Source organism: Salmo salar, chromosome ssa01 (assembly GCF_905237065.1).
Source record: "Salmo salar chromosome ssa01, Ssal_v3.1, whole genome shotgun sequence".
Lineage (NCBI taxonomy): Eukaryota > Metazoa > Chordata > Actinopteri > Salmoniformes > Salmonidae > Salmo > Salmo salar.
The window spans coordinates 31,308,256-31,333,548 of record NC_059442.1 but is presented as its reverse complement, the minus strand read 5'-3'; the positions used below and the strand labels follow the sequence as shown (position 1 = coordinate 31,333,548).

General features: G+C 42.2%; 1 protein-coding gene across 1 annotated transcript; it reads right to left on the bottom strand.

Annotated features, from left to right (window-relative positions):
- Positions 1-848: 848 nt before the first annotated feature.
- Positions 849-25,293, bottom strand: cdc5l (CDC5 cell division cycle 5-like (S. pombe)). The gene is made up of 19 exons (XM_014191023.2): positions 25,060-25,293; positions 17,981-18,084; positions 17,682-17,843; positions 17,470-17,597; positions 17,148-17,247; positions 16,812-16,938; positions 16,643-16,734; positions 15,813-15,957; positions 15,434-15,628; positions 10,812-10,960; positions 10,557-10,725; positions 10,292-10,456; positions 10,128-10,208; positions 9,882-10,016; positions 9,706-9,810; positions 1,947-2,144; positions 1,763-1,825; positions 1,471-1,620; positions 849-1,323 (listed from the first exon to the last, which is right to left on the bottom strand). The coding sequence occupies exons 1-19, from the start codon at positions 25,102-25,104 to the stop codon at positions 1,216-1,218; spliced, it is 2,421 nt and encodes an 806-aa protein (XP_014046498.1). The 5' UTR covers positions 25,105-25,293; the 3' UTR covers positions 849-1,215.

Genomic DNA, 25,293 nt, shown 5'->3' with positions numbered 1-25,293 from the left:
AGCCAACTTTACTCTTTGCCCCCCAATCTGACTGGGGTCTGGGAGAAAGTGGGAGACCTGTTGGCTAGCTAGAGAACGAGAGCAAAAATAATTTGGAAACTGATGGGAGTGTGTGCGCGCGTGCTGTACATTCCCTCTCGCTGTCTGCAGCCACAAGATTGAATACTGGAATGACTGTCCCACAGGATTCACTCATGCAAACACTGAGGGGGGTTTTCTGTATGTATCAAGAATGGTCCACCACCCAAAGACATCCAGCCAGCTTGATAACTGTAGGAAGCACTGGAGTCAACATTGGCCAGCATCCCTGTGGAATGCTTTCGACACCTTGTAGTCCATCCCCTGAAGAATTGAAGGCAAAAGGGGGTGCAACTCAATATTAGAAGTATTCCTAATGTTTTGTACACTCTGTGTATATCATTATTCAGATATACATTTGTCTCTTTAATTAAGCTATTTGATTAGACTGACTCCTTAGTTATTTAACACTGTCAATATGGCACCTTCAACACTTCTGTGACTGTATCAAAACAGATTATCATCCAATAGCCCTTTGACAGAGGAATGCAGACTGCTAAAAACAAGTGTCTCTAGGTATTTCATGGGTGCTGAAGTAAGTGCAACTAGGCACAAAGGTCACATCTTGTGACCTAGGGCCTAGGTTCTTTAGCACAGACAGGTACAATTACTGAGCTCTTTCAAAGAAGGAATCTAGTTATTGGAACAGTTCCTGGCGCATGTTTTCAACACTTTACAGCTAACAGTCATGGATAAGAGTGAACACGGTCAGGCAGGAATTTTAGGGTTAACATCAATCTGTCACCATGGGACAAACACCAAACGAGAAATCAGATTTGTATTGATCTCTTTTATTCCAATGACAAGACATGAACCACTGATCACTAGTCAGAGGACAGACTGACACTAGGTAACTACTTAGCATGCTCACAGCACTGGGCCATGACATCAAAACATAGAGGCGGAGTTACAATAGGTCATTCACTTGCATGTCTTTTTAACTTTGGAAAATAAAAAGCAAATCAGCACAATTTTTTTTTCTTCTCAGATTTGCTGAGGGAGATGAGGGTGGCTATGATCCTGTGCTTTAGCAGACACCTCCAGCAGCGTGTGTGCATTTACTCAATGTGTTTTTATAGTATGTGTTGGTCTTATGTGTTTGGTGTGTCTAGTAAGCACGTATGGTGTATGTATGAGTTAGAATTTGGCAGACAGCAGAGCTTCTTTCTCCAGCAGCAGGTCTCCATATCTCTGTTGCAGCTCCTTCTCTCTCTCCTGCTGTCTCTCCACATCCTCCCTTAGAGCCTAGACAGAATGAGAAAATTAAGTCCATTAAGCAACTTCACATGCCTCCAGTTTTTGTCAGCTGCTGTGTGTGTGTGTGTGTGTGTGTGTGTGTACGTAACCTGATGTTTGTGTGATATGGCCGGGTGTGTGCGTGAATATGTGTACCTCTTGTCTGCGGGGTATAGCTGTGTCTTCTTGTTTCTTCAGCTCAGTGAAGGTGTGGAGCTCTGTAGCAGCCTGCTCAACCTGCTCCCACAGTTCACCATGTTGCTTCAGTAGGCCTACAGCACGGGACTGGTACCCTCCTAGTAACACCTACACACACACACACACACACCCCCCATATAACTGCTCCCACAGATCACCATTATGCTTCAGTAGGCCTAGAGCAAACACATGGTACTGTTTAGAAACACCTTTAGACACATTCAGAAAGAGTATAGGTGTATATATTCACCTTGAGACGGCGCTCCAGACGAGCAGCACGACGGGCCTCACATGTCATATGGCCTCGGTTTATCTAGGAATATGCAGATTAACACATCATAAACACACACTTACAGATAATTCATAATATAAGCCACCTATGAATCAGCAGCTTCTAGTGTATAAAGAACATGATCGTGTGTGCATGGTCTCACCTCCAGTTTCTTCTCGAGGGAGTCTATTCTGTCCTTCTTGGAGGCCAGGTTGGCCCTGGTGTAGCGGCTCTGGGCGGAGAGGTACAGCACCTGGCCGTAACACTCCTCCCACACCTGGCTGTAGGCCTCCATGGACAGGTCCCCGTGACCCATACCTGCCCTCACCACCTCCATCTCCTGGCTCAGCAACTCACTGGCCTGGGGTGAGGGGAGAAGACACATTTGATAATTTATGCATTTCAAGCAAATTTTCCCATTGCATAGATAGGGCTGTGGCGGTCATGACATTTTGTCAACTGGTTATTGTCATGCAAATAGACAAACAGTTTCACGGTAATTGACCATTAATCAACAAACATGTTTAGCATCTCAAGGCCTCCACGCACACAAGCCACTGATGTACGCCTTTGGAATATCTACATTTAAAAGAAGTACATTTAATATACACCATCGCAATAAATCCATTATTCATTAGGCATGTCTAAAGCAACATGATAAGAACATGTATTTCAGAAGAACCGAATACGAGTTGGCCTACTGTATGTTATCTGGTTATCCCATAGGCAGTAGGCTTGTTCATTTAGCAGGCAAGATATGCTTATAAGTCTCGTGCCATTATTTTATTTTAAGAATAATATAATTGAACTTTGAATTTAGTCAAATAGAAAGGATATTTTTTCCCATTCCGGAGTGAGTGTGCCTCATGCTTCACACCCTGTTCTCTCATCAAGTGATCACATTTTCACCCATCAGACTATTCTCTAACACTAAATGACAAATTTGTTTTGATTTAGAAGGGCCCATTATCAAATGGGTAGGAACAAGGGCAGGAGAAAAAAATACATGTCATCTGTAGGCACTTGAATAGCCCGGCTATTCCGGTTTCATAACTGAGGAGCTGAGAAATAAATATACAGTGAGCTCCATAAGTATTGGGACAGTGACACCTTTTTTGTTGTTTTGGCTCTGTACACCAGCACTTTGGTTTTGAAATTATTCAATGACTGAGGTTATTGTGCAAACTGTCAGCTTTAATTTGAGTGTATTTTCATCAATATCGGGTGAACCATTTAGAAATTACAGCACTTTTTGTACATAGTCCCTCCATTTTAGGGGACCAAAAGTATTGGTACAAATTCACGTCGATTAAAGTACCAAATTATTATTATTTGGTCCCATATTCATAGCACGCAATGACTAGATCAAGCTTGTGACTCGACAAATTTGTTGAATGCATTTGCTTCTTGTTTTGGTTGTGTTTCAGATTATTTCGTGCCCAATAGAAGTGGTAAATAATGTATTATGTAATTTGAGTCACTTTTATTGTAATTAAGAATAGAATGCATCTAAACACTTCTACATTAATGTGGATGCTACCATGATGAGTGAGAAATTTAGAGGCATAAATACCATACCGCCCCAAAAATGCTAACCTCCCCTGCTATTGTAATGGAGAGAGTTTAGCATGTCTTGGGGGTACGATATTTGTGCATCTAACTTTCTCACTCATCATTATTATTCACGATTCATTAAGGACTACCCTTAATCATGGTAGCATCCACATTGTAGAAGTGTTCAGAAACATTCTATTCTTATTTACAATAAAAGTGACTCCAAAATGGCAATACATTATTTATGATTAATAGCTACAAAATAAAATAAAATAATCTGAAACTAAAACAGCAAATGCATCCAACAGGTTTGTAGAGTCACAAGCTTAATGTAATCATTGCATGCTAGGAATATGGGACCAAATAATTAACTTTTGACCACTTTAATATACATAAGTGAATTTGTTTGAATACTTTTGGGCTACGTACAAAAAGTGCTGTAATTTCTAGACGGTTCACCCGATATGGATTGAAATACACTCAAATTAAAGCTGACAGTGCACTTCAATCTCAGTCATTGTATCATTTCAAATCCAAAGGCCTGGAGTACAGAGCCAAACCAAAAAAATGTGTCACTGTCCCAATACTTTTGGAGCTCACTGTAGTAGCAGCTGGAACTCGCTCTTTCTAGTGGCAATCATCAAAACTCCGCTTTCACACAGGATTGCAAGAACACTTATTTCACGTCACGCATCAACCACTATTTGAGGAGCATGCAGCCTCTCGCTGCACGACAGGTGATATTCTGTCATGGGCTCTCCAACCATGTTCCTGCAGCTACCCAGTGCTTAATTTGGGAAACCAAGTTAAATCTGTTCTGGAACATCGATAGCATTTTATAATTTAACCTTTATTTAACTAGGCAAGTCAGTTAAGAACAAATTCTTATTTAAAATGACGGCCTACCGGGGAACAGTGGGTTAACTGTCTTGTTCAGGGGCAGAACAGATTTTTACTTTGTCAGCTCGGGGATTCGATCCAGCAGCCTTTCAGTTACTGGCCCAACGCTCTAACCACTAGGCTACCTGCTGCCCAGTAACATGTCTTGACAATGAAACATTCAATTAAAGCATTGACATCCCCGCTCACTCGAGACAGGAATTAAGGAGAGAGGAGATGAAAATGCACAGTGATGAGATATTCTTTAGCCAAAGGTACTGGGGTCAGCCTTTTAACTATGAAAATTATGAAAAGACAAATTCACTATAATTGTAGGCCAACTCTGTAAGCCACCCTGCACAATCAATAAACCAAAAGCATTGCCTAGGCCTATACGTTCTCTCCCATACTCAAGGGTAGAAAGTTTGGAGCGTAGCATAAAGTAACCAATCCATCCTGTTTGCATAATAATATAGTCCACACTCAGACGATTATTAGAATAAGTTTAATTTGAGTATAGGCCAGTTTTACCAATTTTGTATCAAAAACACATCTTCAATCTACTGTGTTTTTTAATGTTTTTCCTGCCGTGCATAATGTGTGGTGGGCTCTGTATTGTATAACCAACCGCACAATCAGTATTTTAACTGGGTTTTTGATTTGGGCTCATAAAATGTTCTTCAGAAAGTATTCACAACCCTCGACTTTTGTTGTAATCCAGAGGGAATTTAAAATAGATTAAATCTATATTGTCACTGGCCTACACACAATACCACATAATGTCAAAGTGGAATTATGTCTTTCAAAATGTTCACACATTTAAAAAAAATAAAAAGCTGAAATATCTTGAGTCAATAAGTATTCAAACCCCTTTGTTAAGGCAAGCCTTAAGTTCAGGAGTAAAAATGTGCTTAACAAGTCACATAATAAGTTACATGGACTAACTGTGTGCAATAATAGTGTTGAACATGATTTTTGAATGACTACTTCCTCTAAACTCAGCAAAAAAAAAAGAAACGTCATTTTTCAGGACCCTGCCTTTGAAAGATAATTCTTAACAATCCAAATAACTTCACAGATCTCCATTGTAAACGGTTCAAACACTGTTTCCCATGCTTGTTCAATGAACCATAAACAATTAATGAACATGCACCTGTGGAACGGTCGTTAAGACACTAACAGCTTACAGACGGTAGGCAATTAAGGTCACAGTTATGCAAACTTAGGACAATAAAGAGGCCTTTCTACTGACTCTGAAAAACACCAAAAGAAAGATGCCCAGGGTACCTGCTCATCTGAGTGAACATGCCTTAGGCATGCTGCAAGGAGGCCTGAGGACTGCAGATGTGGCCAGGGCAATAAATTGTAATGTCCATACTGTGAGACGCCAAAGACAGCGCTACAGAGAGACAGGATGGACAGCTGATCGTCCTCGCAGTGACAGACCACGTGTAACACCTGCACAGGATCGGTACATCCAAACATCACACCTGCAGGACAGGTACAGGATGGCAACAACAACTGCCCGAGTTACACCAGGAAGGCACAATCCCTCCATCAGTGCTCAGACTGTCCGCAATAGGCTGAACTGAGGGAATGTAGGCCTGTTGTAAGGCAGGTCCTCACCGGCAACAACGTCGCCTATGGGCACAAACCCAACATCGCTGGACCAGACAGGACTGGCAAAAAGTGCTCTTCACTGACGAGTCGCGGTTTTGTCGCACCAGGGGTGATGGTCGGATTCGCGTTTATCGTCGAAGGAATAAGCATTACACCAAGGCCTGTACTCTGGAGCCGGATCGATATGGAGGTGGAGGGTCTGTCATGGTCTGGGGCGGAGTGTCATTGGACTGAGCTTGTTGTCATTGCAGGCAATCTCAACGCTGTGCGTTACAGGGAAGACATCCTCCTCCCTCATGTGGAACCCTTCCTGCAGGCTCATCCTGACATGACCCTCCAACATGACAATGCCACCAGCCATACTGCTCATTCTGTGAGTGATTTCCTGCAAGACAGGAATGTCAGTGTTCTGCCATGACCAGCGAAGAGCCTGGATCTCAATCCCATTGAGCACGTCTGGGACCTGTTGGATCGGAGGGTGAGGGCTAGGGCCATTCCCCCCAGAAATGTCCAGGAACTTGCAGGTGCCTTGGTGGAAGAGTGGGGTAACATCTCACAGCAAGAACTGGCAAATCTGGTGCAGTCCATGAGGAGATGCACTGCAGTACTTAATGCAGCTGGTGGCCACACCAGATACTGACTGTTACTTTTGATTTTGACCCCCCCTTTGTTCAGGGACACATTATTCCTTTTCTGTTAGTCACATGTCTGTGGAACTTGTTCAGTTTGTCTCAGTTGTTGAATCTTATGTTCATACAAATATTTGCACGTTAAGTTTGCTGAAAATAAACGCAGTTGACAGTGAGAGGACATTTCTTTTTTTTCCCTGAGTTTATGTACCCCACACATACAGTTGAGAGAAAGCCAAGAGTGTGCAAAGCTGTCAAGGCAAAGGGTGGCTACTTTGAAGAATCTCAAATGTAAAATATATTTTGATTTGATAACTTTTTTGGTTACTACATGATTTCATGTGTGTTATTTCAGTTTTGATGTCTCTACTATTATTTGCTGCTGCTTGACAAAAAATACGAATCGACCAGTCGACTAATTGGGGTGAGCCCTACTGCTACACACACGCATTTTGTGTTGTAGATATATGTTGTGAAATGTAATCTAATGTTTTTAATTGTATATAACTGCCTTAATTTTTCTGAACCCCAGGAAGTCAGTGCTGACTTGACAGCTGCTAATGGGGATCCATAATAAATACATATCTAATCAAGATAGTGTTATTTTTAATGTTTTTTTTTTTTTTAAATAACTTTTCTTCAACTTTGTATTTTAATCCGACTTTGTAACAAAATTCAGGAAAAAGTCAAGGTGCGAATATTTTCTGAAGGCACTGTATAGCTAAAAACTAGTATGCATATGGGTGTTCTACTTTCAATTTCTTAAATGCTTTTTAAATTAATCATTACCTTAGAAAGAACTGTCCATTTCGTTGTTTGGCTTTGAAACAACATCCACAACGGCTATGTTTTCCATGTAGTTCAACTGGTTGAACTTTTCTTCAAATCGATCATCTAAATTGGTTTCAAATTCTTTTTTTTTATCCTCTTATGTAGTAAATGTGTCTTTCTATTTTCATTGTTTATTTTTTATTTTTTCCTTCATGTGAAGCACATTGCATGTCTGAAATGTGATGCATAAATAAAGCTTGATTTGATCACAGGGAGGTAAAAAATGATGTAGCCTAATGGTGAGTTTTAAAAGCATGATTCTCTTTTGATGTGTGTTTGTGATTTTCAATTGCATTTGCATTGATGTCAGAGTGGTTAGAGGGACAATAGACCCCAGAGTATGAGGCCATTAGAACCTGATGATCATTAGCGAGTTGGGTACTATTAATGTCCGAAGTGCATAAGAGAAGATAACCGTGGCTCAACGGTCACTTGGAATTTGACTGTGGTCACCACAGTAGCCCTATGCGTGTCCACCTTTCCTATTTATTTTAGGATTGAGGCATACTAGAATAGATGAAAACACAGCTGATGGAGACTAGGGGTGTGGAAACATTGCCATACCCGTAATCTTATCCATAAATTGACAGTTGATAGTCGGATCGGATGATACTCGTGATCAAAAAAAATTGAAGTGTTTTAATATGACTAAGTACAGGGCATTCACTTTTCCCCCCCACATTATTACTTTACAGCCTTATTAAAAAAATGTATTAAATAGTCCCCCCCCCCCCAGTCCACTCACACAATATCCCATAATGACAAAGAAAAAATAGCTTTAGAAATTGTAGCTAATTTATTGCAAATAAAAAACTGAAATATTACATTTACGTAAGTATTCAGACCCTTTACTCAGTACTTTGTTGAAGCACCTTGGGCAGCGATTACAGCCTGGAGTCTTCTTAGGTATGATGCTACAAGCTTGGCATGCCTGTATTTGGCGAGTTTCTCCCATTCTTCTCTGCAGGTCCTCTCAAGCTCTGTCAGGTTGGATGGGGAGCATCGCTGCGCAGCTATTTTCAGGTCTCTCCAGAGATGTTCGATCGGGTTCAAGTCCAGGCTCTGGCTGGGTCACTCAAGGACATTGAGACCTGGTTTCAGACAAGAGAATCTTGTTTCTCATGGTCTGACTGTCCTTAAGCACCCTTTTGGCAAATTCCAAGAGCTGTCAGAGTGACCATCAGGTTCTTGGTAACCTCCCTGACCAAGGCCCTTCTCCCCCCGATTGCTCAGTTGGGCCGGGCGGTCAGCTCTATGAAGAGTCTTGGTGGTTCCAAACCTCTTCCATTTAAGAATGATGGAGGCCACTGTGTTCTTGGGGACATTTAATGATGCAGACATTTTTTGCACGCTAACCCACATCTGTGCTTCGACACAATCCTGTCTCGGAGCTCCACGGACAATTCCTTCGACCTCATGGCTTGGTTTTAGCTCTGACATGCACTGTCAACTGTGGGACCTTTATATAGACAGGTGTGTGCCTTTCCAAGTCATGTCCAAGCAATTGAATTTACCACAGGTGGATTCCAATCAAGTTGTAGAAACATCAAGGATGATCAATGGAAACAGGATGCACCTGAGCTCAATTTCAAGTCTCATAGCAAAGGGTCTGAATACTTGTGTAAATAAGGTATCTGTTTTTTGTTTTTTTTAAATAAATTTGCAAACATTTCTAAAAACCTGTTTTTGCTTTGTCATTATGGGGTATTGTGTGTCGGACCTTTTTTTTTATTTCATCAATTTTCGAATAAGGCTGTAATGAAGGGGAAGGTGTCTGAATACTTGCCGAATGCAATGTAGATGTTGGCAAAATACCTCACTGCACATTCTCACTACAAAAAAGATGCAGATTAGGAGAAGCGCATGTGTGAGTCCTAAACTTGCAGTGGGCAGCCAAGCGCGCATTGGTTTAATCTTTTTCCCTACCCTTGCTCTGCATGTTAAATATTATGCACATTAATAGCAAACCTCCTCGCCATGTGATTTAGCAGGCATAAGCAATCTAAACGATCAGACCGAAAACATGCAAGGAAAACTTATCAGGTAAAATTATGAAGCAAGTGAACGTGAAATACAGCTTCACTCTATCCAATCAGAGCAGCAGGATGAACTTACAGCCAACACTTCTCTTTACAGACAGCCAGTTGAGTTATTTAGACTACATAGAACCTCGCACATGACTGACATGAGAAAGATGCGTGCTGGCACCCGAAAATTACTTTTTCCCCCCAATAACGGATAATTACAATAAAATACTCCGACAATAATACTTTTCAGAAAATTGCCCATATCCGTTACGATACTTGTTTTGTAAGACTACTCAACACACCCCTAATGAAGACCATTGCGGTGAAGTAAAAACCGGTTGGGCAACACTGGCTAATAGGTGTGTGTGTGTCTTTGTTTTACCTGTGCCAGATCCTCATTGCTGATTGGCTGGTAGGGGTGTCTGTCCAAGTGGGCAATGTGTTCTGCGTTGTTGGAGGTGGAGGAAGGCCCTCGTTGTTTGCTGCGCTGTGGTTGGATAAACAAAGAATGTCAGTTCTGCCCCAAATGCAGCCCTGTGTGTGCACATGTACACATACCTGTTGGTTGGCTGGTGGGTGGTGTAGACAGTCAAAGTGCAGCATGGTGATCATCTCCTTCTTGATCATCTCCTCAGCCTGCTGCAGCTCTGACAGAGGATCTGTTCCCATTGGGCGCAGGATGGACTCATTCACCTACACAATTTTGCATTAGTATTGTCGCTAATGTCAGGGCCGGGAAGGGGAGAAGGTGATGCACTTGAACTCGGTGTGTGTGAGATAGTGTGTCACTGTGTGTGTGCATACCTCTGATGGTCTGGGTAAAGTCCTCTGTACAGCAGTGTGTCTCAGCTTCAGCTCTTTCTCCCTCTCTGCGTCCCGAGCAGCCTGCAACACACACAGACATAGGTAGGATAGTCTACAGTAGAGCTTTATGAGATGTATGCATGCGTTGATGTGTTACAGGATACCTGTTTGCGTAGCTCTATCTCCGAGGCATCCTCTATGTATCCGGTCTCTGTCTCCATTTCCTCCAGTTGAGTCTCTGCGTTTTCTGGTAGAACAATCTCAAAGTCATTCTTGGGGACTGGCAGCGACATCAGACCCAGCTTCAGCTGCTCCCTGGACTCTCGTTGCTACACACACACACACACACACACACACAAAACAGTTACACACACAAACACATAAAAACTCATACAAAACAGTAGCCAACTCAAAAGTAGTTTTTGTTACCAGATGTTTAGCGTAGGCAGGGTCTGCTAGTTGTTCCTCAGTATTGATGTTGAGTTTGTCTCGTAGAGGGGTGCGTCCCGGGGTTACTCCAGGGGTAACAGTACCGGGTCCTTTAGGGGTTAAACCTCCCTGGGGGGTCATACTGCCCTCTGACCCCGGACCGGGGGTTCTACAACAACAACAGTGTGTGTCAATAGCCTGTTGGGGTGTGTGTGTGTATGTGTGTGTGTGTGTGTGGATGGCTCGCGTGTGTACCTGAAAGGTGTGGTCAGTACAGTATTAGGTGTCTGTACTGCCTGTCTTTGGGGTGTGACTCCTGAGAAGTCACTCTGGTGGAGAGGAGTGTTCAGACCTCCTTTCAGAGGAGTGTCTACGTTAGTCAGAGCCATAAGGTTCTGGGCCTCCTAGAGAGAGAGAGAGAAAGAGAGAAAGAGAGAAAGAGAGAGCGAGAGAGAGAGAGAGAGAGAGAGAGAGAGATATACAGGTAACTGCCAAAATAAAGGAAACACTTGAATAAGTGAGGGATACAAAGTATTGAAAGCAGGTCATTCCACACAATTGTGGTTCCTGAGTTAATTAAGAAATTAACATTCCCTCATACTTCGAGTCATGTATAAAAATGCCCAGCTGGCCATTATTTTGGCTACCATGGCTAGAATAGATCTGAGTGAGAGAGGGTCTCAAAGGAGCATAGGGGGTTTAAAGGGTATGTGTCTCAGTCACCAGATCTCAACTCAATTGAACACTTATGGGAGATTCTGAAGTGGCGCCTGAGACAGCGTTTTCCACCACCCTCAACAAAACACCAAATTATGGAATTTCTCGTGGAAGAATGGTGTCGCATCCCTCCAATGCGGCTATTCCCAAACTGGGGTACGTGTACCCCCAGGGGTGCGCAATGCCGTCGGGGGTACGCCAAATATAAATGTCATTCAGATTTTCAAACAGTCCATTTAGATTTTCCAACAGGGCTATACATTTGGGTGATGATTGTTTTCGCCTGAGTAGCCTCGTTTCACTGGCAAAAAGAAAATTAAACCATCTAGTGTTCAGCGAAATAACAAAGTCAAATACAGGTAGCCTAGTCAAATAATGAACATGCAATCACATTAACCGTTACTCTCTTGCGGGAATTCCACTAATGGTCGGTATGTAGCCAAACGTAGCTGCTGCTCATTCCGTTTGCTCAAAAACGATTCAATTTCAAAAATAAGCCACAGGAGTTTGAGCGAGAATTAAGACGACTTTCGAGTAGTAAGACATGTATAAAAGCAACAGATACCATTAATAAAAAGGGGCTAGAAGCATCTTCTATGGTGAGCTACCAAGTGGCTAGGACAGGCAAGCCCCATACTATTGTGGAGGACTTAATTCTTCCTGCTGCCGCAGATATGGCTGGGACAACGCTGGGGGAAAAGGCCAAAAAAAACTATACAGACAATGCCTTCATCAAACACTGTTTCACAATGCATCAGTGAGATGGCAGGAGATGTTTTGAAACAATTAGTGCTTCGCATACAAGCCAGTGAATTCTATGTGTTACAGCTGGATGAGTCAACAGATGTGGCAGGCCAGGCACAGCTCCTGGTATATGTCCGTTACGTTTATGGGGGGGTCAATTAAGGAAGACATCTTCTGCAAACCAGGACAACAGGAGAGGATATTTTTTTAAGTACTGGACAGCTTTGTGACATTAAATGGACGTGGTATCTGTACTGATGGCGCAAAAACCATAACAGGAGAGTGGTAACGCGTGTGCAAGCAATTGCCACTTGGGTACACTGCAGCATCCACAAGAGGCTCTTGCTGCCAAGGGAATGCCTGACAGCTTGAAAGACGTTTTGGACATTAACCTCTCTTGGGTAGGGGGCAGTATTTTGACGTCCGGATGAAAAGCGTGCCTGTAGTAAACTGCCTGCTACTCAGGCCCAGAAGCTAAGATATGCATATTATTAGTAGATTTGGATAGAACACACTGAATTTTCTAAAACTGTTTGAATGATGTCTGTGAGTATAACAGAACTCATATGGCAGGCAAAAACCTGAGAAAAAAATCCAACCAGGAAGTGTGGAAATCTGAGGTTTGTAGTTTTCAAGTGATTGCCTATCTAATACACAGTGTCTGTCATTTTGCACTTCCTAAGGCTTCCACTAGATGTCAACAGTCTTAAGAACATTGTTTCATGCTTCTACTGTGAATGGGGAGAGAATAAGAGCATATGGAGTCAGATGACTGAGAAAATGACATGAGCTCAATCGCGCACACTCCCGTGAGAGTTAGGTGTGTTCCTTTTCATTTCTGAAGACAAAGGAATCGTCCGGTTGGAATATTATGGAAGATTTATGATAAAAACATCCTAAAGATTGATTCTATACATCGTTTGACATGTTTCTACAAACTGTAATATAACTTTTCTGACTTTGTCTGAACTTACTGCGCAAGCACAGTGCATTTGGATTACTTGACTGAACGCGCGAACAAAAAGGAGGTATTTCGACATAAATATGGACTTAAGTGAATATTTATAATGTTATTTGTGACTTCTGTTGACTCAAATGGCGGGTATCTGTATGGCTTGTTTTGATGTCTGAGCGCTGTACTCAGATTATTGCAAAGTTTGCTTTCACCGTAAAGCTTTTTTGAAATCTGACATGGCGGTTGCATTAAGGAGAAGTTTATCTATAATTCTGTGCATAACACTTGTATCTTTTATCAAAGTTTATGATGGTATTTCTGTAAATTGATGTGCTCATTCACCGGAGGTTTTGGAGGTAAAACATTTCTGAACACACCAATGTAAAATGGGGTTTTTGGATATAAATATGAATTTATCGAGCAAAACATACATGTATTGTGTAACATGAAGTCCTATGAGTGCCATCTGATGAAGATCGTCAAAGGTTAGTGATTAATTTTAGCTGTATTTCTGGTTTTTGTGAGGCCTCTCCTTGCTTGGAAAATGGCTTTGTGGTTTTTCTTGTCTAGGTGCTGTCCTAACATAATCTAATGCTATGCTTTCGCCGTAAAGCCTTTTTGAAATCGGACAATGTGGTTGGATTAACGCAAAGATTATCTTTAAAATGGTGTAAAATACTTGTGTGTGTGAGAAATTAGAATTTTGAGATTTTTGTTGTTTTGAATTTGGAGCTCTGCTATTTCACTGGCTGTTGGCGAGGTGGGACGCTACCGTCCCACATACCCCAGAGAAGTTAACAAAGTTAACAATTTTCACTTCAGGGGCCTTGCTTTATACTCATGTATTTTCTACATGATGCAATGATATGGGCAGCGACCATGTAACACTTTTACAACATACAGAAGTGCGCTGGTTATCAAGTGGCAAAGTATTGACACGTTTTTTTTAAATTGAGAGACGAGCATAAAGTTCTTTTCTGACCATCATTTTCACTTGTCTGACCGCTTGCATGGTGACGAGTTTCTCATACAACTGGCCTATCTGGGTGATGTTTTTTCTCACCTGAATTATCTGAATCTAGGATTACAGGGACTCTACGTAACTATATTCAATGTGCGGGACAAAATTGAGGCTACGATTAAGAAGTTGGAGCTCTTCTCTGTCTGCATTAACAAGGACAACACACAGGTCTTTCATCACGATATGATTTTTTGTGTGCAAACGAACAAGCTTACAGACAATGTCAAATGTGATATAGCGAAGCACCCGAGTCATCTAGGTGCACAATTACGCAGGTGCTTTTCTGAAATGGACGACACAAACAGGATTCATTATCCCCTTCATGCCCTGCCTCCAGGTCACTTACCGATATCTGAACAAAAGAGCTTCATCGAAATTGCAACAAGCAGTTCTGTAAAAATGTAATTTAATCAGAAGCCACTGCCAGATTTCTGGATTGGGCTGCGCTCAGAGTATCCTGCCTTCGCAAATCGCGCTGTTAAGACACTGATGCCCTTTGCAACCACGTACCTATGAGAGAGGACTCTCGGCCCTCACTAGCATGAAAACTAAATACAAGCACAGACTGTATGTGGAAAATGATTTAAGATAGACTCCAATACAACCCAACATTGCAGAGTTATGGGCATCCTTTCAAGCACACCCTCCTCATTAACCTGTTGAGTTATTCAAAATTTTCACTGAACAAATGTAGTTTTAATTTTTTTATTTAACTAGGCAAGTCAGGCAAGAACAAATTCTTATTTACAATGACGGCCTACCCCGGCCAAACTTGGACGACGCTGGGCCAATTGTGCTCCGTCCTAGGGACTCCCAATCACGGCCGGATGCGATTCAGCCTGGATTCGAACCAGGGACTGTAATGATGTGTCTTGCACTGAGATGCAGTGCCTTAGACCGCTGCGCCACTCGGGAGCCCATACAAATAAAGTTTTATATGTAAGATTGCTAAATAAAGAGCATAATTATTGCTTACTATTATTTGTGCCCTAGACCTATAAGAGCTCATTGTCACTTCCCACGAGATGGGTTATGACAAACTCACTCATGCTTATGTTTAATAAAATAAAATATATTGTATAGTGCGTGTGGCAGGCTTAGAGTGTGCTGACCCTGGTGCTAGAGGGGGTATACAGCTGGAGGTTGAATGTTTGAAGGGGTACGGGACAATAAAAAAAGTTTGGGAACCAGTGCGCCAATAGATTATCAGACATTTGAAGAATCTATGCCTAGGCGCATTGAAGCTGTTCTGGCAGATTGTGGTAGACGAAGCCCCGATTAAGACAACATGTTGGGTGTTTCCTTTATTTTGCCAGTTACCTGTATAATGTCAGAGGTGTTGTGTTGACATTCATTTGATGTCATGACACACATTGTATGGTGAACAGCTTGCTTCATGTTATATCCCGAGAGACAGAAAAAGGGAGAGAATGTGTGTACCTGTAGTATCTTGTCCTGCGCAGCAGGGGTCTTGGGGGTGCGTAGCCCAGTTGCCATAGCGCTGTTGGTGAGGCTGTATTCTGATAGGAGGGCTGAGGAGGCGGAGTTAGTGATCCCAGACTCCTCAGCGGTCTGACGAGCCACTTCACTGGCCTGACCCAGCTTCACCACCTCCTCCAGCTCCGCATCAGAGATCTACACAAACACATCAGAAAGACACAGCGTCAAGACACACACACATACACCAGACAGTGTCAGACACACACAACATCAGCCACACAGTCAAACTTCACTGGCCTGAGCTAACTCCACCACTTCCTCTAGCTATTCATCAGAGATGAACACACACAGCAGAGATGAACACACACAGCAGTGTTACCTGCGGTGCAGGCAGCACCAGTTTGCTGCGTTTCTTGGTGAACTCTGCTACTCCGCTGGTCTGCAGGATGGCTGATGGAAGATCACTCTCCTTCTTCTTCTTGATCTTCTGTCTATCCCTCTTCCTCTCCTTCTCTTCCTTTTCACTGAGGACACAAATAATGTCAGACACACACAGGTCTCTCCTCTTCACATTCAAATGAAAAAAATATAACCTATACACAGCCCAACCCACATCACACATGTAGCGTGACATGCTGACCACACCGGGCACACACGTGCATCTGCATGCACATATCGATTTTGTCCATCCACACCAGACGCAATCAGGACATTCAGGTTGAAATATCAAAACGAACTCTGAACCAACTTTATTAATTTGGGGACAGGTCAAAACACATGAAACATTTAACTAGCTAGTTTGCTGTTGCTAGCTAATTTGTCCTGGGATATAAACATTGGGTTATTATTTCACCTGAAATGCACAAGATCCTTTTTTTCTTGGATCTTTGTAGAATTTTGACCCATATTTACTCCAACAATTAATCCACAGATAAAAGGGTAAACCAGATTAGTTTCTATTAATCTCTCCTTCTTCAGACTTTATATGGCAGTTGGCAACCAACTTTAAAGGTGCATTACCACCACCAACTGGACTGGAGTGTGGACATCACGTGCTCCTAAAAACCAATGAGATGAGAATTGCGGGAATTGCAGAATGTGAAGCTTAAAATTTCAGCTATTTCAGCGCCTGGCTACGTAGACACACCTAACGCGAGCGGTGTAGACAGCATGTTAGCCCAGTAGAGATAGTGTGTTTGTGTGACTGACTTGCGTAGCTCTCCGTCCAGGTGTTGTTGTCGCAGGCGTTTGAAGTTTGGTTCCAGACCTTCGTAGAGCTCCATGCTGGTGTCATAGAAACCCTGGAATCATACTGAGCATTTAGCACCCAATAATACATCGATGTGTGTGAGATGTCTGCGTGTGTGTGATGTGTTACCTGAGAAGGCTTCTTCTCAAAAGGGATCTCAGCATTGTAGTCCACTCCTCTCTTCTTCTTCCTCTTCTTCTGGGCATTGATGCCTGCGGCCCTCAACTCCCTGCGCTTCTGTAGAGCAGCCAGACGTCTGGGAGGGGGAAAGAGGATGTGTGTTTGTCAGGGTTGTACATTTTCTATATTTGGCACAGAGCAAATTATGAAATGTCTGTCTGAAGGTCATGCTGAACGTTATGCAGCAAGTGCCACAGCATAACAGTTTGCAACAATCACAAATCCTGCATTTGTTGTATTCACGACACAGCTCGATTGAAACACAGACGTGTGCAAAAGGTGTACCTGGCCTCCTCCAGCTGTTTCTCTCTGGCTTTCCTCTTAGCTTTCTTCCCCTGAGTGTTGGCCAGACGAGCTCTGGCCTCAGAAAGCATCTCCAGCTCATCTACACACACACACACACACACACACACACACACACACACACACACACACACACACACACACACACACACACACACACACACACACACACACACACACACACACACACACACACACACACACACACACACACAGAGTCAGGTATGGCTGGTTTTGTCTCATGTATTTTTACCATTCAAATTGACAGCACAACAATGACCCGAGGAAAGGATGCACTGTGTACCTTCATCCATATCCACAGGGTCAGGCCTAGCAGGCTTGGTTTCAGGGTTGGGGTCGATCTCTCCAGGTTTCAGTTTCCTGGGATCATCAGCTGTATCCTCCTCATTGTCCCTCTGGGCCGCTTTGTCTCTATACACACACATCAAGAAAAAGCATAAGAACACTCCAATAAGTCTTCTCTGAACACAAAGAGAAAGTGTGTGCGTGTCTTACAGCAGGAACTCGTAGTGCTCCAGACACTGGGCAGCGGTGCGTCCTATGATAGGAGCAATGGTCCTCCACTGGGTTGGCATCAGCTTGGCCAGATGGAGTAGTTTCTCCTCTTCCTCTCTGGACCACTCAGTTTTCTTAATGCTGGGATCCAACCACTCATACCTACACACAAACACAACAGATTAGACACACACAGACCTCTTTCCACACACACTCACAGATACCACTCAGTCTTCTTTGGTGTTGGGGCTCAGCTTCTAATGCCACACACACACAGACAGACAGACAGACTGACTGACCAGCGGGCCTTGCACTGTTTGGCAGACTTGCGGTGCAGCAGGGAGGCAATACGAGACCACTGGTTCTTCCCATATTTCATCACCGCTGCCTTCAGGATCTCATCCTGGGAGAAAGAGGGGGAGGGGCATTGTTTTATTGATTAATTAATTAATTGTTTAATGATCCCAGAGGGAAATTCAACTTCAACTGCAGACAAACAATTTTAAAAGATAGACAGCGTTACAGGGATACTTTGGGATTTTGGCAATGACTCCCTTTATCTACTTCCCCAGAGTCAGATGAATTTGTGGATGCTAATGCTTTCGTGAGCCGATGCCTGGAAGACTATGGGTAGATAGCGCAGTGACTGGGAATCTAACGCTCGTTAGCAATTGCACTAAAGCTACTGCACGCAGGTACATAAAAATGGTATCCACAAGTTCATCTGACTCTGGGGAAGTAGAGAAAGGCCAGTGTCAACTAGCCAGTGTCAACTAGCTAAATTGAAGTTCAGCTAGCAAGCTACTTTCAGCAACACTAGTATTTTTACACACTAGCGTGGCTCGTTAATGGGTTGCACAAAACTGAACGGTCCACAGGAAGCCAGAAGTTAAATTGCATAGTCCTGTGTAAATGTGGGCTACTCTTTGCGTGCTGAAATCTGTAATTTTTGATAAAACTTAATTTTCTGTGAAGTCGGAACTGTTTAGTCGGCTAGCCCTGGAGGCAGCTCCGCAGTGGTCACTAGTTGACACAGCCACAAAGTCATAAAATCTGATTTTAAACCTAAAACACACTGCTAACCCTAATGCCTAACCCTAACCTTAAATTAATACCAAAAAACGAAAAACGAAAAAAACAATATAGCCAATTTTGACTTTGCAGCTGGCCCCTCTAGCAGAAACCGCTCAGTTATGCCTCCATGGTAAGACTAATGACAATAAAGGTCAACCCGCTGCTCGCGGTGAACGACTCCAGGATTTTAGGAGTCGACTCAGACTCCTGTGGTGTGAGTCGAAGTAGTCGACTCTTACTCGAGTCGCAAAATAAACTGCTGCGCACACACAACCTAATTATTGGAGTCCTACTAGGAACTAGGAAGATTAATATTGCATTCTATGGAGGATTGGCAAGAACATGATGCTGCCCATTTGCTTAGCAACTTACAAAAGGCCTATTCTGTTTGAATATATATGGTGCTGTTCAGGAACTAGAATATTTCATTGATGTTTCTGCTCTTTGTAGCCTTACCAGATCCCATGGGATGATGCGGCACACTATGCCAAAAAGCCTACTCTTTGCCATGTTATATAGCATAGCCCTGATTGGACGGGACTAGTATTACTAGAGACATTGGTTATCTAAATATTATGCAAGCGTGTGTTAGTACAAGTCTCAAAGGATTTGTTTTTCCAAACGGCGCCCTGTATATAGAATTTTTTATTTTTTTAATAAATAAAATGTACTTCCCTCAATTGGCTTATGACGGAAGCCTGGGCCTCATTTATTAATCATGCGTAGGCACAACTCTGTGCGTAAACCATGCGTAGGGTCATTTCCATACAAAGTGTGAGATTTATCAAAATGAACATTTGCTTATGCGTAAATTTACACACAGGCACGACGATGCGTACGCATAGTGACAAGTGACAACTGCTTATCAAGCGAAGAATGGGGAAAACATGTTGAAAATGTGTAAAATTGTGAATGTAATAATCAAGACATTATTTGATTTCATTGTATTTCCATTGTGAATTCATGAAACATATTTTGACAGGTATATAATTTGACCACAGTGCATTCGTGATGACAATCCATATAAAGTACAGTCATTTTTTATTTAGAGGCATGTGTGAAAGTGAAACCATTGTTGAAATACTATAAAAGATATCATGGGAAATCGAATGAGAGCCTGATTTTGCTCTGTTTGAAGAGTTAGCACACACTGCATTTCACAGAGCGTGTTTTTAGAGACATGTGGGTATTTTTCTACAGAAAGTACAGATTGGTTTTGGGAAAAGATATGATGAGCCAATGTTATAGGATTTTTGCGACGATTTAAAACCTCCTTTAAAAAAAGCCAACATGCCATTCCGGTGCACATCCAAGTACTCTCCAGCGTCTGGTTTTTGACAATGGGCACTTTTCAACGGGAGCTTGGCGATCGGCATCGCATAGCCCTTGTCGAGCCAATGTTTTGGATGCAATCAGCAAAACTAACAGGAACGCATACAATTTTCATACACCACCGCACAACAGATTGAAGTCAAGAGGGGTTTCTTTGCTATGATGCCATCAATGGGTTCCAAAAAAACAAAAGGCGCAATAGACGGCAAAACTATTTAAACTATGTGAACAGAAAAGGCTTCCACTCTATGTGCAGGTGATAAGTTATGTGATGTGCAAAAGACGCTGCTGAACGTGTTGGCCAGGTAGAACTCTAGACTCATTCATTTTTCAGAACAGCAATGTTGGCCTATATGCCTATAGGAGGGAGCTGTTAAGGATGGATGGCTTATTGGTGAGTGTTGCTTACTCATTTGAAGTAGGCTATACTTCTCATTGCTAAAGCAACTTGTATTGTCCTAATGGTCCTCTTGTTGTAGCTATGTTTTTATTTTTACTGGTCAAGCCACAACTAAGCGAGCCAAATAAATCCTTTAGGTTGTACTCAATCTCTGACACTAGCACCTCTATTTCAGTCTCGGGAACAGTTATTTTTCGTATCTTTTTTGCTTGCTCCCTTGTATTTCATGGTGCGGCGTTGTATATTCTCCACGGGGTTTAAAGGTATGATTTTGAGCATATATGTTTAATCAGGGGCATTTGGAAATGCTAACAGCCAAGGTCATGCACAAGCACTGCGAACAATTAGTATTTATCAATGGTTCTTTTTTAAAATTTTAATTACATTTTATTTAACTAGGTAAGTCAGTTAAGAGCAAAGTCTTATTTACAATGACGGCCAACTCCTGCCAAACCCTAACCCGTACGACGGTGGGCCAATTGTGCGCCGCCCTATTGGACTCCAAATCACGGCTGGATGTGATACAGCCTGGAATCGAACCAGGGTCTGTAGTGCCGCCTCTAGCACTGAGACATAGTGCCTTAGACCGCTGCGCCACTCAGGAGCCTACCAGTAGGATTGTTTGATAAATTACACTTTTTCTATGCGTAGGACCATTCTAAATCCTGTTCGTAAGTAGTATTTTAGAATAGTTTCTACACAATATTTATTTGACCTTTATTTAACTTGGCAAGTCAGTTAAGAACAAATTCTTATTTACAATGACGGCCTACAACATTTTAATTTAATGCATTACAGTTTTTCCTGAATGCTTAAACACTAAGTGATTCTTGAAGCACTATCTCTGAAACCATTAACACTTGTAGCCAATGCATTTACCAAGTCTGCCAAACTAAATGCACGTTCTCTGCTTTACACACAGTTTGTAATTTTATAAAAAATGTTGCAAAACTGTAAACACAACTCACTGCTTTACACTCAGTTTGCAATTTAATAACACTTCCAGCAAAACTGTAAACACTGGTCTCTACATTGCTACACTATTTCACCAATTGCCTTTCCACATTGACACATGTGAAAACAATTTTGGTTATTGAGTTGACTTACAAATCAGAGCTTGAGCACTATAAATAGGCCACAGGTAAACATTTGGTTTGGACAACAATGGAGGCCAATATTGGACAGAGTAAAAGGGGTGAGAACTAGAGGAGGATGAGGAGGTGAAGTATTACGGGGGAGAAGGAGAGGATGAGGAGTCAGGAACACAATAACTGATGAAATCAGAGCGAGTGTGTTTGAACTTGTTGTCAACCATGGGATGAGCATGAGGGAGGCTGGGCAAAGGGTTCAACCAAATCTGAGCCGCTATACTGTTGCAGGTATCATCCGGATATTTCGAAATGAGAGCGATAAGTAACTGCAAGTGCTGTTGTCTTACTGGTACAGTAATATGTACTGTACTTTCATAATGAGAAGGATCTACCACTGAAACCATTCAAATGTTTTTACAGAACTGCAAGAAAACCAGTATCTGGTGGAAGAGGTCGACTTTTCACCTCAGAGCAGGAGACCCACATTGTAAATATGGTCATTCCAAATAATTGCATCAGAGAACTGCAGGATCATATAATGGCAGATAACACCATATTCCAAAACGTCAACAGAGTGAGTCTCTCTGCACTGTCTCGTCTACTGAAACAACAGAATAAGGATGAAGCAGCTGTACAGAGTCCCTTTCAAAAGAAACTCAGACCGTGTAAAACTGAGTATGAATATGTGCAGGTAAGCTATACTATCCTATCATTGGTACTGGATCTGGAAGTGTATGGTGCTACATCATATTGACTGATGTGGTGGATGAATCAGAATTAGTTGGGTAACATGGATAATTAAGATGTTTTATTAGTATAATATGCTTGTGAGAGATACTTGTCATTAGAAAGTGTCCTTTGGACTCTGGTGTCTTTCAGCTGCACGTTTCCCTTAGCTGGGGCTCAGTCACTTGGGGCCCAGAGAGGGGAGAGGTCAGATTTGTTTTTTTACATGTCTCTGTTGCTATGCAGAATCTCAGCAAGAGAGGACAGAATGAAACATTGCCTTCATGTGAATGTGTCTTTACCTATTCTTAAACCATGTGAAGGGATGGCGTGATTAATGGGGAACCAATTATTTGTCTCCTCAATGTCTGTGCGCAGGTCACTCCCCTCAGTGAGCTTGTCCAGGAGTGGGAACAAGAGGTGTCTTACTGAGGATGGGCCTCTATGAGATAGCACTGACAGAGGAGATTTATGGTGTATTTTGATAAGAACACCTAAAAAGCATTCCAGAGGACATGAGCTAATAGTTCTGTTCAATACCGTACCAGGGAGGGACGGTTCTAGGGAGACCAGACACTGGTCTATATAATGACTCTGTTGATATAGCAGTTGCTGTGTTTTATAGATATATTTTCATACAAAACTTAACCTTGTGACCCATTCTATGCATCTGTGGTTTGTCATGTACGTTGAGAAGGGTGGACCTTGAGTATAAAAGCTCTTTGTATTGAAGGTGTAGTCACCTTTTTCAATGGCATCATTGAAGGTCAAGTGCTTTTGCAAAAGTATCTTAATTAAATTAATTAAAGATGTAGTTAACTCGGACTGGTGTGTTTAACTCTCCTCATTTGGTAATGCAGAAATTAGCCACCACACTGATCCCTGTCTTTTCGTACTGTGCTACATTGTTTTGTCTTTTCTCTTTCAGAGAGTCATGGAGCTAAAAGCAGATGCAGTGCATTATGAGCTAATATATGTGGACGAGGCAGGTTTCAACCTTGCAAAAACAAGGGGCCGCGGCAGAAATATCATCGGACACCGTGCCATCAACGTCCCGGGATGAACATCATGCAATCCTAGGCTAATACAACACTGCACACATTATCACATTTCTAGATACCCTCCACAACAGACTAATCCCTAATCACCAGGGGCCAGAGCAGCCCAGGTACATTATCATCTGGGACAATGTTAGTTTCCACCGGGCTGCTGTGGTCCGCAATTGGTTCACAGGTCACCCACTTTTCATCACACTCAATCTCCCCCCATACTCTCCATTCTTGAATCCTATTTTAGAATTATTCTCTGCATGGCGTTGGAAGGTGTCTGATCGCCAGCTCGACCAGCGCATACCCCTTCTACAGGCAATGGAGGAGGCTTGTGGAGACATCGATTAGGGGTCATGCCAGGCCTGGATACGGCCCTCCAGGCGATACTTTCCACCCTGCCTAGCTCAAGACATCGCATGTGATGTAGATGAAATCTTATGGCCAGACCCACAAAGATGGTTGAGATGTAGCCTACATTTTTTCTGTTCTTTTTTTCTAGCACAATTGTTTTCGTTTTCTTCTACTGCGCTTGTTGTTGTTTGAGGAGTGTTAGAACATTGAGATTTATTTGTACTTTTCCCCCTTATATGTATTTGATAGTATGTTATGTTCGGAACACACATCCATACGTACACATTTGGATACCTGTGTGTATGTGTGTTTACTACATGTATTGCAAACTGCTATGCCCTGTACACAGAAAAAGCAAAAGCCACAAGTGTTTTTCATTTATACTATCAGTGCATAGTTGGTGCTTCGTTTGCTTATTCAAATGATGGTTTGTGTGTACAAATTTTTAAAAGAGTTTGAAGAGTTTTGCAAGAATTGTTTGCTTTTGCAAGAGATGTATAATGTTTTTCTGGTTTGGTGTACGGTTCTGTGGTTAGTGTGTAGAGTTTTGCAAAAAATAGCCTATAGTTTCAAAGATAGTGCCTATGCAATCAGAAAAAACTGTAATAAATGAGGCCCCTGGAGTGGAGGTTTTTATTTTAGGCGTTTAGATATTTCAACGTCAACTCTATAGACGATAATAGGCTAAACAGGTAACTCGTGCTTGGCTGCCAAATGTATAGGTGTCCCCATAATATTTAAATTGGGGTTAGTGTGATCATAATCATTATTTTAGCGCTCAATGGTAGACATCCTTACTGATCAAAATGCCCACCATCCTGCTGAACCATATTTACAACACTTGGATGAGAAAGTGAATTTTCCATTTCCAAAAAGTTTAACTCAGTGGAGAATTGGTGATCTATTGACTAGGACGGTGTTCCCCAACTGGCTGCTCATGGGCAAATATTTTTACCTGGCCCCCCAAGTTTTGAGCTACGATTATTTTGTTAAATCTTCATCAACCGTCCGGACCACAAGCAACATTTTATTTCACTTCTGGCACCGCGGAATCTTCAGTTTTTTTGCAACCATATTACGAGCAACGCTAGTGTGTAAATAACATTAAATACACCAGCTATAAACAGCTAACGTTACTAGCTAGCTACCTTAAACTAGCTAATGTTGTTACCTAGCTAGTTGACTAGCCAACTAACGTGATCCAGTGAATTACACGATGTTGAGTAGCTAAATCAATACATTTACATGGTAGCTAGTTAACCTGGCGTAAGAGTTGAGTTACCTATCTAAAAGTATTTGAATATTAGTTGGAAACTAGCTAGCAGCACACCGTAGCGTTAGCCATGCCAACTTACCTCGGTGTTTCGCCATACACCCCCCTTGATCATGATACGCGGCATCTTGGCTGTTGTGTGTTGCTACCCTTCAGGTAGTAATTATAAAGAAACAACTAAGATATCACAAAATAAAACAATACGAAGAGTTCGACAAAAAAAATTACTACGATATACGAACGCGTTATGTTTTCAACATGGACAGAAATGCAATATGGCGGACACCGGAAGTGCGCAAAGTATTGTGGCTCCATA

Excerpts from the sequence above, each read along its gene's own strand:
- cdc5l (XM_014191023.2), bottom strand. The coding sequence starts at position 25,104 with ATGCCGCGTATCATGATCAAGGGGGGTGTATGGCGAAACACCGAG. Across the intron at positions 16,939-17,147 it reads AAACAGCTGGAGGAGGCCAG|ACGTCTGGCTGCTCTACAGA; the intron begins GTACACCTTTTG and ends TCCCCCTCCCAG. Across the intron at positions 10,209-10,291 it reads AGATAGAGCTACGCAAACAG|GCTGCTCGGGACGCAGAGAG; the intron begins GTATCCTGTAAC and ends TGTGTGTTGCAG.